The sequence below is a fragment of the Staurois parvus genome, unplaced genomic scaffold, assembly GCF_062004578.1.
Source record: "Staurois parvus isolate SC_StPar_1 unplaced genomic scaffold, SC_StPar_1.0 ptg000806l, whole genome shotgun sequence".
Taxonomy (NCBI): Eukaryota; Metazoa; Chordata; class Amphibia; order Anura; family Ranidae; genus Staurois; species Staurois parvus.
Window position 1 is genome coordinate 63,880 of NW_028318602.1, and position 12,325 is coordinate 76,204.

The 12,325-nt window shown below is 46.8% G+C and overlaps 2 protein-coding genes across 7 annotated transcripts in view; one reads left to right on the top strand and one right to left on the bottom strand.

Annotated features, from left to right (window-relative positions):
* RABEPK (Rab9 effector protein with kelch motifs) overlaps positions 1–12,325 on the top strand; it is a 534,413-nt gene that overhangs the window by 6,450 nt on the left and 515,638 nt on the right. The gene's annotated exons all lie outside the window — the stretch shown is intronic.
* Positions 2,182–3,072, bottom strand: LOC149444180 (uncharacterized). Its single transcript, XM_089654850.1, has one exon. It carries the CDS (start codon positions 3,070–3,072, stop codon positions 2,182–2,184), a length of 891 nt encoding a protein of 296 aa, XP_089510976.1.

Consider the following 12,325-nt stretch of genomic DNA (forward strand, 5'->3'; position numbering starts at 1 on the left):
ATCCTGCGGCCACCTGGTCTCTGGCCTTGAATTCATCGGGTACCTCCCTTGGGACTCCTATCGCATCTATATAGACATGGGGGTCAAAACTCCCTTGTGGGGCACTTCGTTTGTGCTTGGTTGCATGGGGGGTTTGGAAGGCCTCTTAAGTAATGGATCTGAGAGGATGTGCAATGGCATTATGGCATTGGCAAGGGTACATTCCCCACTCCATTTCCCTATCAGTCGGGTCCTAATCTTCTGATCACAACAGATCCAGAATATATCCCCCAATGATATGACCTGGTTCTGCGTTAGATCTGACCGAGTTGTACTATAAGCAGCACAGAATCCCTTTGTAAAATTCCCCAGGAACCTTCCTCCTCCCTCATAATTGGCATAGCAGGTGTAATTACCGGGATATATAGTTAAACCATTTGGGGCCTTTTCGTCACCTTGGATTAGGGGGTAACGCTTCTTCCAGTCCTCACATAAAGACTGGTTCGTAGAGAAGTTAATATACAGGCTTAAGACACACTCCTCTATGGAATCTGGTAGGGTTAGTGGCACCGTCCCCAGATGTGGTCTGGCATGCCCACACACATAGCAGTTGGACTTATTATGCGAGTTTGCATTGTATCTCATCCATTCTAACCATGCATTCTAAGATTAGTGTCTGAGAGGCCGGTTTCTACTGCTATAGTATCTTCGTATGTAGGGTTTGCTATGGCCACCATCTCTGCCAACGTTTTGATCTTTGGCATAAGTGGGTTATAGGTGGGAGCAGTATCTCTGGAAGATTTCCATCGGTTTGATCTATACATATCCCTTATCCAGAATTTTCCCATCACTCCCCCATGTCCCCAGTATCCCAACCAGTAAAGCCCCTCATCTCCTGGGCTGGGGTTCTCTATGGTGAGGGTGAGTGGCATAGTTCTCCCTGTTAGTTTTTCATATGAACATGTGCCTGTTTTAAATATAGTCAATCTATCAATTAGGCTCTTCTCATTTTTATCTTTGCGGTTTAAAGCACTTAGTGGTTTATACCCCCAGTCAGGCCCCGTATTCCATCCTACTGAGCCCCAGTATCCGCACTCATCTCCCCAATAGTCATCTGTTACACATACATATATTGTGGAGGCAATGGGGACAGGTGTGTTCTTGCACAGGCTATGATTGAAGAAAAAATGTTGCTACTTGTGTGTTGGATAAATTATACCAAAACTGGGTGGAGTCACCCTTGTGAGTGATGGCCACCTGTTGGCCCCCTCCCATTCCCACCAAAAAAAGGATATGCAACACAATCATTGTGGTGTGGGTGACACGGACAGGGCCTCGTCCTCTGGAGCTGGAACCTTCTTGCAATGTGAGACGTGTATCCAGGTGGACTTTCCCTCCAACTTCACTGAAGCGGCAGTCACCAGGAGCACCTGGAAAGGACCGTCATATCTGGGTTCCAATGTATGTTTTCGCAGAAACTTTTTGACCAAGACCCAGTCTCCAGGTTGTACAGTGTGTGTTCCTATGTCCGCCTCAGGATCTGGAATGGAGGAGAATACTTGCACATGGACATTAGTCAACACACGTGTCAAAGATATCACATACTTTGTCAATGAGTCAGACTGCAATTGTAATTGTTGAGGATTGTAGGTACCCAGTCTAGGGGCGGACCCAAACAAAATCTCATAGGGAGACAACCCATGACTTCCCCTTGGTGTGTATCTAACGCTGAAAAGAGCAATAGGCAAGCTGTCCGGCCATCCCATGCCTACCTCTTGGGCCATTTTTAACATTCTTGACTTCAGGACCCCATTTAGGCGCTCTACCTTCCCACTACTCTGGGGATGATAGGGTGTGTGAAACGCAAGTGTGATCCCCAGAGCCCCCCAGATCTCTTTTGTAACATTGGCAGCCGGTCCCTGATCGCTTTCAACCACCTTGGGCACTCCATATCTGCAGACTTTCTCCGTGAGCAGCTTCTTGGCAGTGGTTCTTGCCATCTGGTTGGTTACTGTGAATGCCTCTGGCCATCCTGAAAACATATCCACCACCACTAGGGCATATTCCCGGGCTTTGGAATCGTCCACTTTTTGGCATCTGGATATGATCTATCTGGATCCTCTGAAATGGATATAGTGCCCTGGCCAGATGTTTGCTTGGAGGTTTCTCAGGTCTTCCAGGATTGCACTTGGCACATACAACTTAAGGCTTACAGAATCTGTCTGTGTAAGCCGTAATTCCGGGTGCCACATAGTATTTACTGATCAAAGAGTTCATTAGCATCTTGGACAGGGGTGATGCTCCATGTGCCCACTGCACTGTTGCCGGATATAAGGATCTGGGAAGCAAAACCTTCTTCCCCACCACCCACAATCCTTTGTCCTCAACTGCTCCTTTCTGTATCCATTCCTTCCTTTCTTCTTCTGAAGCATTATCCTGGGCTTCCTGGAGTTGGTTGTCCTTGGGCTGATGAATTAACACAGGCATCACCTCACTGCACATCTCTTCATCCTCTTCCTGCTCCCTGACCGCAGCTTGCTTAGCAGCCATGTCTGCCAGATGATTTCCTTTTGCTTCCATAGTGGTCAATTTACCGTGGGCCTTCACCTTCAGTATGGCCACTTGGGCTGGTAGTAAGAGTGCTTCCATAAGGCGGTTGATCGCCTTTCCATGCTTTACAGGAGTCCCAGCTGCCGTGAGAAAGCCCCTCATTTTCCAGATTAGGCCAAAATCAAATGCAACTCCCAGTGCATATTTGGAGTCCGTGTAAATGTTAGCTGTCTTTCCTTTTGTTAATTCACAGGCTTTGGTGAGGGCCCTTAGTTCAGCCTCTTGTGCAGACATAAAAGGTGGAAGAGGTCTAGCTTGCAGTACCATTGTGTCGGTAGTCACAGCATATCCAGTGTGGTAGGTGCCAGCATTATCTGCAAAGCGGGATCCATCCACAAAGAGTATTAGGTCAGGATTTGATAGGGGCGTATCATGGACTGTTGGTAGGTGTGTAGTTTCTGCCTGCATAAGTTCCAAACAGTCATGTACCACATCCTCTGGTGCCATGTCTTTGTTGTCTTCTTCTGCTTCGTCTAGTGCCATGTCTTCATTGCCTTCTTCTGCTTCGTCTACCCCCCCCCCCCCGGAAGAGGGAGAAGAGTTGCAGGGTTTATCTGGGTGCATCTGACCAGGGTGACATGATCAGGTAAAAGAAGGGAGCCTTGCAGTCGCAGGTGCCTGGCGGCAGATAGATGTTTTGGTTGGGTTTGGTTCAGTATTGCGGTAATGTCGTGGAGGGCCAGAAGTGTGAGTGGATGTCCTAAGACCAAATCTGCCGTCTTATCCAGGAGAAGATGGACAGCAAAAACAGCCCTCAGACAGGAGGGACCACCCCGTGCAACTGGGTCCAGCCTGCCGGAATAATAGCCTAGAGACCGGAGGTGACCTCCGTAGCGTTGTACCAGGACTCCTGTTGCATGACCCTGCCTCTCAGCCACAAAACATTTGAAGGGCTCATCGTAATCCGGTAGGCCTAATGCAGGTGCAGTGGAAATGGCCTTTCTCAGGCGATGGAAGTCAAGTACAGCTTTTTCTGTCAGGAAGAAGGGTTCAGATTTCAGGGCATATTGGAGCACTATGACTTCCGGGTGTGACTGTTGCCAGGTGCTGAGGATAGTTGTCATGGCCTTTGTAAATTGGCTTGGCGAATTTTGGGCCCCTTGGGGCATAACTCTCCAGGTATACTGTCGACCAGCATGGGTAAAGGCGAAGAGATACATGCAGGAGGGGTTCAGCAGAACACTGAAGAAGGCATTTGCCAAGTCAATAACTGTGAACACTTGGGCTGTGGGAGGTACCCCTGCAAGCAGGGTGTGGGGGTTTGGTACAATGGGGGTTTCCAAAATAGTTACTTCATTGACTGCTCTCAGATCTTGAACCATGCGATATTTGGTGGGCTCACCTTTTGGAGTTCTTTTCTTCACTGGGAAAAGGGGTGTATTGCATGGGGATACACAGGGAATTAATGCCCCGTTTTCCAGAAGTATATTGACTTGTTTGGAGATGGCGTCCATCTGGGCTTGCTTCAGAGGGTATTGAGGCTTCCGTGGCAATGGTGCTCCAGGCTTAAGCTGGACTAACACTGGAGCAACTTTCAGATGGCCAATATCCTCAGGGCCGGTGGACCAAAGAGTGAGTGGCAGCTCCTGTAAGGCCTGTTCTACATGGTCTGGCAAGGGGCGGCCTGAAACTTCCGGAGGATGTCCCTCAATGGGAACAGTGACCTTTGCTAGGGGCCCACTAGCACCATATACATGAGAAGAAACTGTCATAAGGGGAGTGGACACAGGCTTGCCCCTGTCCTATTGGAGAAGGTTCAAATGTTCTTGGGTAGGACCTTTGCGTGTTGGTCCTGGAAGCGGTGGAGGTGGTGGCATTGCAGACTCTTCCCACCCTGAGTTGTAGCCATTGAGTCGTCGTGAACATCTGGGAGCTCTGCATTCCCTTCTGAAATGTCCTGGTTTTCCACAGTTGAAGCAAATAAGTGGGTTTCTTCTGGAGACCTGCTCTTCAGCCGACAACATGAGTGGTGTCGGCTTCCGGGCCACCTGGGCAGTCTCTAGACCTTTTGCCACTAATAGCAGTATATCCAGGTGGAGGGTATGGTACTCTGGACGGGCAGTGATCAAACCCTTGCGAACAGACTCCTTTAGTCCTGATACAAATGCAGAGGCCAGCATTTGAGTATGTACCTTGTTATGGACACTGAATCCCAGGTCTGTAAACACCTGTGTTAGTCTGGTATGGAACTTTTCCACCGACCAGTCTTGTCTTGGGTAATGTCCTGTAACGTGGTGGCCTGGTCTGCCAGTCTCTCTCTGGCCCACTGCTGCAACTGGTCACAGAAAGAAATTCCCGAGGCATAAGTGGTGTCCTCATTTGGCTTTATTCTGGTGAGGTCCTTTTCCATTATAGGCCAATATGCATCCCCAGCCTTGATCTCACACAGACTGACCAAATCCCTCCAGGCTGTGGAATAGGTCTTGTGGATCTGGGCTATGCGCTGGTAAAAAGGCATCGGGTGTTTCTCCAGATCTGGACTGCGGCCCTCCGGGGGTGGGCGGTCCCGTTGGGGGGCAGATGGAGCCGGCATCATCTGCCTGTGTGACCTGGCGATCCGCCGTGGCCGCTGTCACTTCTTGAGCCCATCCTCTTCTGTCTGGCAGAGAGGTAGGGGTCACCACATCTGTAAAATTCCAGCCCGGCCATTCTGTGGGTGTCTTCAGTTCAACTTGGTCTGAAGCCTCTGTTCGTTTTGGTGGTGGTGGTACTATAGGCATTAGGGGTGTGTGGAGGGCCGAAGGTGGTTGGGAACCAGAGACAGTAAGCACTGGGCAAAGGCTGGGCAAAGGGAGGGCAGCTGGCATGAGGTGTGTATGGTGTATCGGTGTACTAAGCCCAGAGTCAACATGGCTTCCGGTGGCCTCACTGGGTGCCGCCATCTTTGAAGAGGGAGGAAGGGGCGGGGCCGGGGGCGGAAATGGAGGTGACCGAATTAGAAGCATCGGATGTTGCATAGTCAGCTTCCAGTCACATCCCTTGCAAATCTCCTCCCACCCCGTTCTTAACTGAACACCCCTTACATATACGGAGGTTCTGACTACACGGTATGCAAAAATCTGGACTCTCGGGGTGGGGCCTTCCTGTATTTCCACATGCCTCGCACCTCCAGGACGGGCCATCATCATAGGGAGGTGGCGCCTTGCCGGGCGCATCTCCTTTCCTGTAATATACATATACAACTCCCCCGTCCTGATTCAGGTTTTGCTTCACCCACCCCTCATGGTGTTACACAGCTTCTTCCACCAGTTCAGAAGCAAACAAACTGTTCTCTGGCTTTATACGTTTCTGTCCCATTTTGTTTTACTTCCCTCCCGGGGACCCTAAGGTGGTCCCCAAAGCCGTCACTCTGTTCTGAAAGTGCTGTGTCGTGAGACAGTTTAAGCAGAACCCGCGCAGCACTTCACCCCCTGCTTCTCCTCCAGTAACTTCCCTATTTTCCTGCTACACTGAGAATAATGTACATTAACCCTGTAAACCAATATATCAGGAGCTATGATTTTCACTGCACTACTTTCACCAATCCTCACTCTTTCGTGGTGTACACCAAACATTAATCCACATACACAGTGTGATCATGACATAGTATTTCAGACACGCCTGTCGGGAGTAAAATGTCTGATTGTTTACTTAAGAGAGTAAGGAATTTGGAATTTAAAGAGCAAGAAACAGAATGTAGCAAGACTATAAAATTGTCATTTTACTGATCATCTAATAAAAACGTGGACTGTCTATCACAATCCACTACACTGTCAGAACTGCCAGCTGCATCCTCAAATTCCCCTGTGGGACGGGAGAGCCCAAGAAAGCCGTGGAAGGGGGAGGAGTGTCCCTTCTCACTGCTTGTAAAAACGATTCAGCAGCTAATTTGCCACTAGGATTGCTTTTACATAAAAGCCGACCACCATCGGAAGAAAAAAAACCTGATGAATCGGGTCTGTGGACCAATATGACTGCAATTCATTCCTTTTTTTAATGCCCAAGGTTAGGCCCAAAAAAGTTTTAAATTCAGAAACCGTGATAGTTTTCTATGTGAATTGTTTGATAAGAGCTGAATCTTATGAGTGACAATGTATTGTGCGTCTAAAATTGGTTTGGCCCACAATCGATACAAATATTCTGTGAAAAATAGCAGAGGGGCTAAACATTAGTGCTGGCAGCGAATGGGGCTGATCCTGTTAACACTGTTTTTTTTGGGGACACGATACAAAAGGAGGCACTAGTATAGTTCTGCTGTGATCAATATATTGATATGGCACACCCCTTTTGACAACGTACGTTGGTACGAAACGCGTTAAGGAGGAGCCTGCACGCCGTGGCGTCACGCCGCTGGATCACGGAGGTCCGGCGGCCATCTTTACCAACCAGCTGGTCAGTGTACGAAACAGCTTTTGAGCTGCATGTCGTTTTTAATTACACCAAGGAGATTCTAAGATTGTTCTTTGGATTTTACTATTATCCTAATAAACCTTTCATGAATTAAGAATTAATACACTATGGGCACCATCCTCTTTTGCTATGCACCGAGTATTTAGCTCTCCAGGAACCGAGGTGACCAGAGGAGGGAGATCCACATCTGACCCTACTGAAGCTTACCATTAAGGGGACCTCTGACTGACATCTTATCGCCCATAACTACAGAGGAGGGTTTCCATACCAGGCTGCATCCTATTCCACCTTAGAGGGGACCTCTGGCTGATTAATATATACTGCGCACTAAAAATGCGCATCTGGTGAGTGTGCATTTTTTATATATACTCACATCACTGGATTACCTGTTCCGCTGGGATAATAAGAGTCACCTACCTGGAGTAATTACTATACACCTATACTGCACATTTATTATTTATATTATTCATGCTTATGCTACATATTTTTAGGTTTTTGAGTAATTTAATCAGTCTTATGTGTTACTACCAGTAGTTTTATTGAGATATTCATCTTATATGCGTCTTTGGCATTGATTTATACATTTATTTTAGCGTTGCACTTTTTCTTATATTGATATGTACAAACACTATGCTAGTAATGGCGATGATCAGCGATCTATAGTGTGCAGGCAATCAAATGCAGGCAAACTGATTAGGTGTGAACCAAGGCCAATAGTTCTCCCTAGTGCGTGTACATGGGGAGTAGCCGGGGTAAGTCCTTTACCTACATATCCAGGTCATTTTTCTCATCTAACACAGAAATATTTTTTTTTCTTCAATCTAGACTTCAAATATGCATTTCCAGATGGATTATGCAGCTTTCCAGGTTAGCTAATCATCTGTACAGTCTTGGCTCCATTACTGGATGTTTGCAGGGCTACCCTGGAATATGACCCTCAGCCACTGGGCTTTGGCAGTGGTGCTATGCAGCCTGTGTTGGTTAGTCTCAGGTCACCATTAAGAGGAGCCAACTTCTCATTCCACCAGTTCCACCTTTTCCTTTCACAGCATATTCTGCTTGGCGAGTAAATGCCTCTTGGGCTTTTAGGCATCAGACATAGGAGGAATACAAAGGCAGCGGATTAAGGAGTGGATCAAAGGAGGGAGTATCCCTCACAGTCCTGCAGCCACACAGGTTTACAACATCACTGCAAAGATCTTATCTTCACACCGAAGGAGAGTATATCTGTTCAGGCTGGAGACTCATTTGCACATTGGGACAGTTTTCTCACAATAGACTTTTTATTTTATTTTATTTATTATTTTTTAATTATCTTTCAGATTATTGCATTTTTATATTATATTATTGATTTTTCTTGAGGTTTACAAATGGAAGATTTGCACATAAGAGATTTTGTCATAAGGATTGCACATATAGGGATCTGCTAATATGATATGATTGTATCAATTTTTCACATGCTTTAACCACTTGAGCTCCAGAGGATTTACCCCCCTTAATGACCAGGCCTCTTTTTGCTACTCAGCGCTGCACTAATTCAACTGATAATTGCGCGGTCATGCAATGCTGCACCCAAACGAAATTTACGTCCTTTTTTTCACACAAATAGAGCTTTCTTTCGATTTAATTTGATCACCTGTGTGCTTTTTATTTTTCACGCTATAAACAAAGGCCAAAAATTTTGAAGAAAAACAATATTTTTTACTTTCAGCTATAAAAAATATATAGTAAACTCAAAGTTGGTTATAAATTTAGGCCAAAATGTATTCTGCTACAAAAAAATTCTGCTACAAAAAAATCCCAATAAGTGTATATTGATTGCTTTGTGTGGAAGTTATAGCGTCTACAAACTATGGTATAAATACTGCAATTTACGCCATTTTTCTGCTATACAGCGCTGCGCTAGTTTAACGGACAATTGCGCGGTCATGCAATACGGTACATAAATGAAATTTACATCCTTTTTTTCCCCACAAATTGAGCTTTCTTTCGGTGGTATTTGATTGCCTGTGTGGTTTTTATTTTTTGCGTTATAAAAAAAAAGGCTGACAATTTTGAGGGAAAAAAAACAATATTTTGGACTTTTTGCTATAAAACATGTCCAGTAAAAAAAAAATGCAAAAATCAAATTTAGTCATAAATTTCTGCCAAAATGCATTCTGCGACATGTCTTTGCTAAAAAAAAAAAACCCAATACGTGTAAATTAATTGGTTTAAGTGAAAGTTATAGCATTTACAAATGGCGGGAAAGATACTAGGATTTTTAGGTTTTTTTTTATACTAATAATGGCGGCGATCAGCGACTTATGGCGGGACTGCGGCAGACATTCTGACATTGGGGGGTACTGACTTAGGGGTCACTGACATCCCGAAAAACACTAATACAGTGATCAGTGCAAAAAAAAAAAAAAACACTGACACTGTACTAATGGCACTGGGGAGGAAGGGGTTAACTTTATTTTGCAGGGAAGGGTTATAGGAGTGAGGGGAGTGTTTTACTAGGGGGCGGGGGTGTGTACTGGATGGGACAAGGCTGATCGAGAAAGAGAAACTGTTCTTTCTCGATCAGCTCATCCTCGAGCTGACAGGGAATTGACAGACAGCACAGCTACTGCAGCTGTGCTGTCTGTCACTGTTTGCTGCCGATTGCCAGGAAACAGCCGCTAAGGACCGGCTGTTACCCGGTGACTCACATCTGCGGCGGTGATCGGCGGGACAGATAGGGCGGCGGCGCGCCTCGCGCGCGCCCCCTATTTGTTTACAAAACACATGTTTTAAAACGTGGTTTTGCCTGCGAGTGCCGCCGTATATCTACAGTGGCTGGGCGGCATGCGGTTAATTTATTTAATTAGACACGCAACAACAACAATTATTATTATTTTTATTTATTTATAAGCACTTTTGCACTTTTTGATTACACCTTTTTGTTGATATTAGAGCGCGGTAATTATTTAAATATAATCAAATGCTAGCTGACCCTGGCTGGGAGGGGAGCTTACAGACCTTGACTTGATTCGCTCTCCCATGGTTTTCGCTGGCCGTGGGGGCACGCGCATGCCCCCGCCAACCCGCGTGTACTGTTATTTGATCCCTGAGGGATCAGTCATGCGATTTAGGCCAGTGATGGTTGGCCTAAGTCGGATGATCAATCCCTGTCATATCAGGTATCTTCCTGTACCTGCAGTTACACAGGATAGCTCAGACCATAGAAAAGAGGTCCCTGCTAAGATCAGGTGTACCGACCCCTTTCTGAATTTGCTGAGATGTTACAAATGCAAGATGACTCTCATATGGAGCCAGTAATAGTGCCACTCTACCTTTTGGTGAACTGGCAAGCACCAATGGCCTAGTACATCCTGGTCTTTCACATACCAGCAGTGCAGTATCACTTGGTGACGTGGCAAGTCCCATAAGTGCAGTACAAGCTGGTGTGGTGGCGAGCACAAGTAGTGTCCCGCAGCCACCAAAATTTCGCACACAGGTCCGTAGAGCCCCTAGTATCCTTCTGAAAGTGCTTGCAAATTCACTGCCCAACCCGGAATTCAGGTGGAGACAGAAGATTTAAATACTCCCCTTGATTTTTTGGAGCTGTTTTTCACAGAAGATTTGTATGCATTGATTGTTGATCAAAACAATTTATGTGTTGTGCATATAGTTTATTGCCAACTCAAATTCAAATCTTGCCAGACTATTTGCATGGAAACATATTACGGTTTCCAAATTTTTTTTTTTTTTTTTTTTTTTTTTTGGGCCTAACCCTCAACATGGACATTACTGAAGAAAATGAATTGCGGTTGTATTGGTCCGATTCATTATATGCCCATGTTCTCTGCTGCCATGGCCAGGCATAGATATGAGAGTATAATGCGTTTTGTGCATTTCAACGACAACACACTCTGTTGTCCTTGAGATGACCCTGAATTTGACCGGCTCCACAAAATTCAGCCCCTCGTAAATCGCCTTAACCAAAAATTTGCAGATGTCTATATTCCCCAGCAAAAAATCTGCGTTGATGAGTCCCTCATTAATTTTTCTGGCCACCTTGCATTCAAACAATTTCTCCTCACCTGTCAGACACCGCCAAGCGGGATCTCTAGTGATCCACAGAATGGGATTCCCCAGGACACGGAGTCTAAGTCCCAGTCTGCCTTTTCACCAGAGCCCCTGATGGTGGGGATGGACTTGGTGCAAGACTGAAACCAGGTCGCGACCCCTGAGTGCACCCAACTGTGGTAGAGGGGTCCCTGCTGAGGTTATGTGCCAGGGGTGAGCCTGAAGTAAAGAGGCTGACAAGTCCAGGTCCCGAGCAGGATGAATGGATGACAGTCAGGATTGAGCATAGTCAGACTAGCTGGGTCGGTAATAGTGGAGGCAGGTAGGTACCAAGCAGAAGACAGAGAGCAGCCGGGTCACGAGCCAAGGTTCAGCAACGGGAGGTCCAGTAATAATATAACAACAGGCAGAAGAGTAGTCAGGGATGAGCCGGGGGTCAGAGCAGGAGAAGGTCAACACAATTCAGGACAAGCAGGATCGGCAACAGGAACAAAGTTCAAAAACACAGCAACAGGAACTAGACCTTGCGGCAATCCTGATCACCGCCTGGCCAGTTTAAAGAGTGCGCCCTGCACCGTCATTGGTGCTAGGCACGTGCCCGTGTGCACGAGTGCGCATGCGTGGCCGCCATTGCTGCTGCGGACCCCCAGGTCCCAGTGCCTGCACATTAGTGCGCCTAGGCAATCTGCACATGACTTGTGCGCCGTGGCGAGACCCGCAGTCCCTGACATGGCCCCCCTCCTACGGGCAACCTCCGGATGCCCAACCGACCCCTCCCGGACAGCTGGTTCTGAAAGAATTCCCGAACGAGTCTTGGGGCGTGAACATTTTGGGCCGGCTCCCACGAATTCTCCTCAGCCCCGTACCCCTTCCATTTGACCAAGAACTGAGTTTGGCCTCTCCTCTTCCTACAATCTGGGATTGCCTCCACCTCAAACTCCTCCTCCCCGTCAATGTTTATCGCCTCTGGAGGTTTAGCCCTTTGATCCGGAAAGGGGTCTGGTGTCGCCAGCTTCAATAGTGATACATGGAAGACCGGATGAATCTTAAAAGATTCGGGGAGCGTGAGTTCGTATGCCACCTCATTGACTTTACGTTTTACCCGAAACGGACCCAGGAACTTAGGTGCCAGCTTCTTTGATGGACAGGACATTTGTTGTGGCTAACCAGACCTGGTCCCCTGGTTGCAAGCTTAATTCTCCCCTTCTCCTCCTATCAAAGGCCCTCTTATTGTCCACCTGGGCCTTTGCCATTGCCTCTTGGAGCACCTTGCTATTAGAGGATAAAAAGCTTA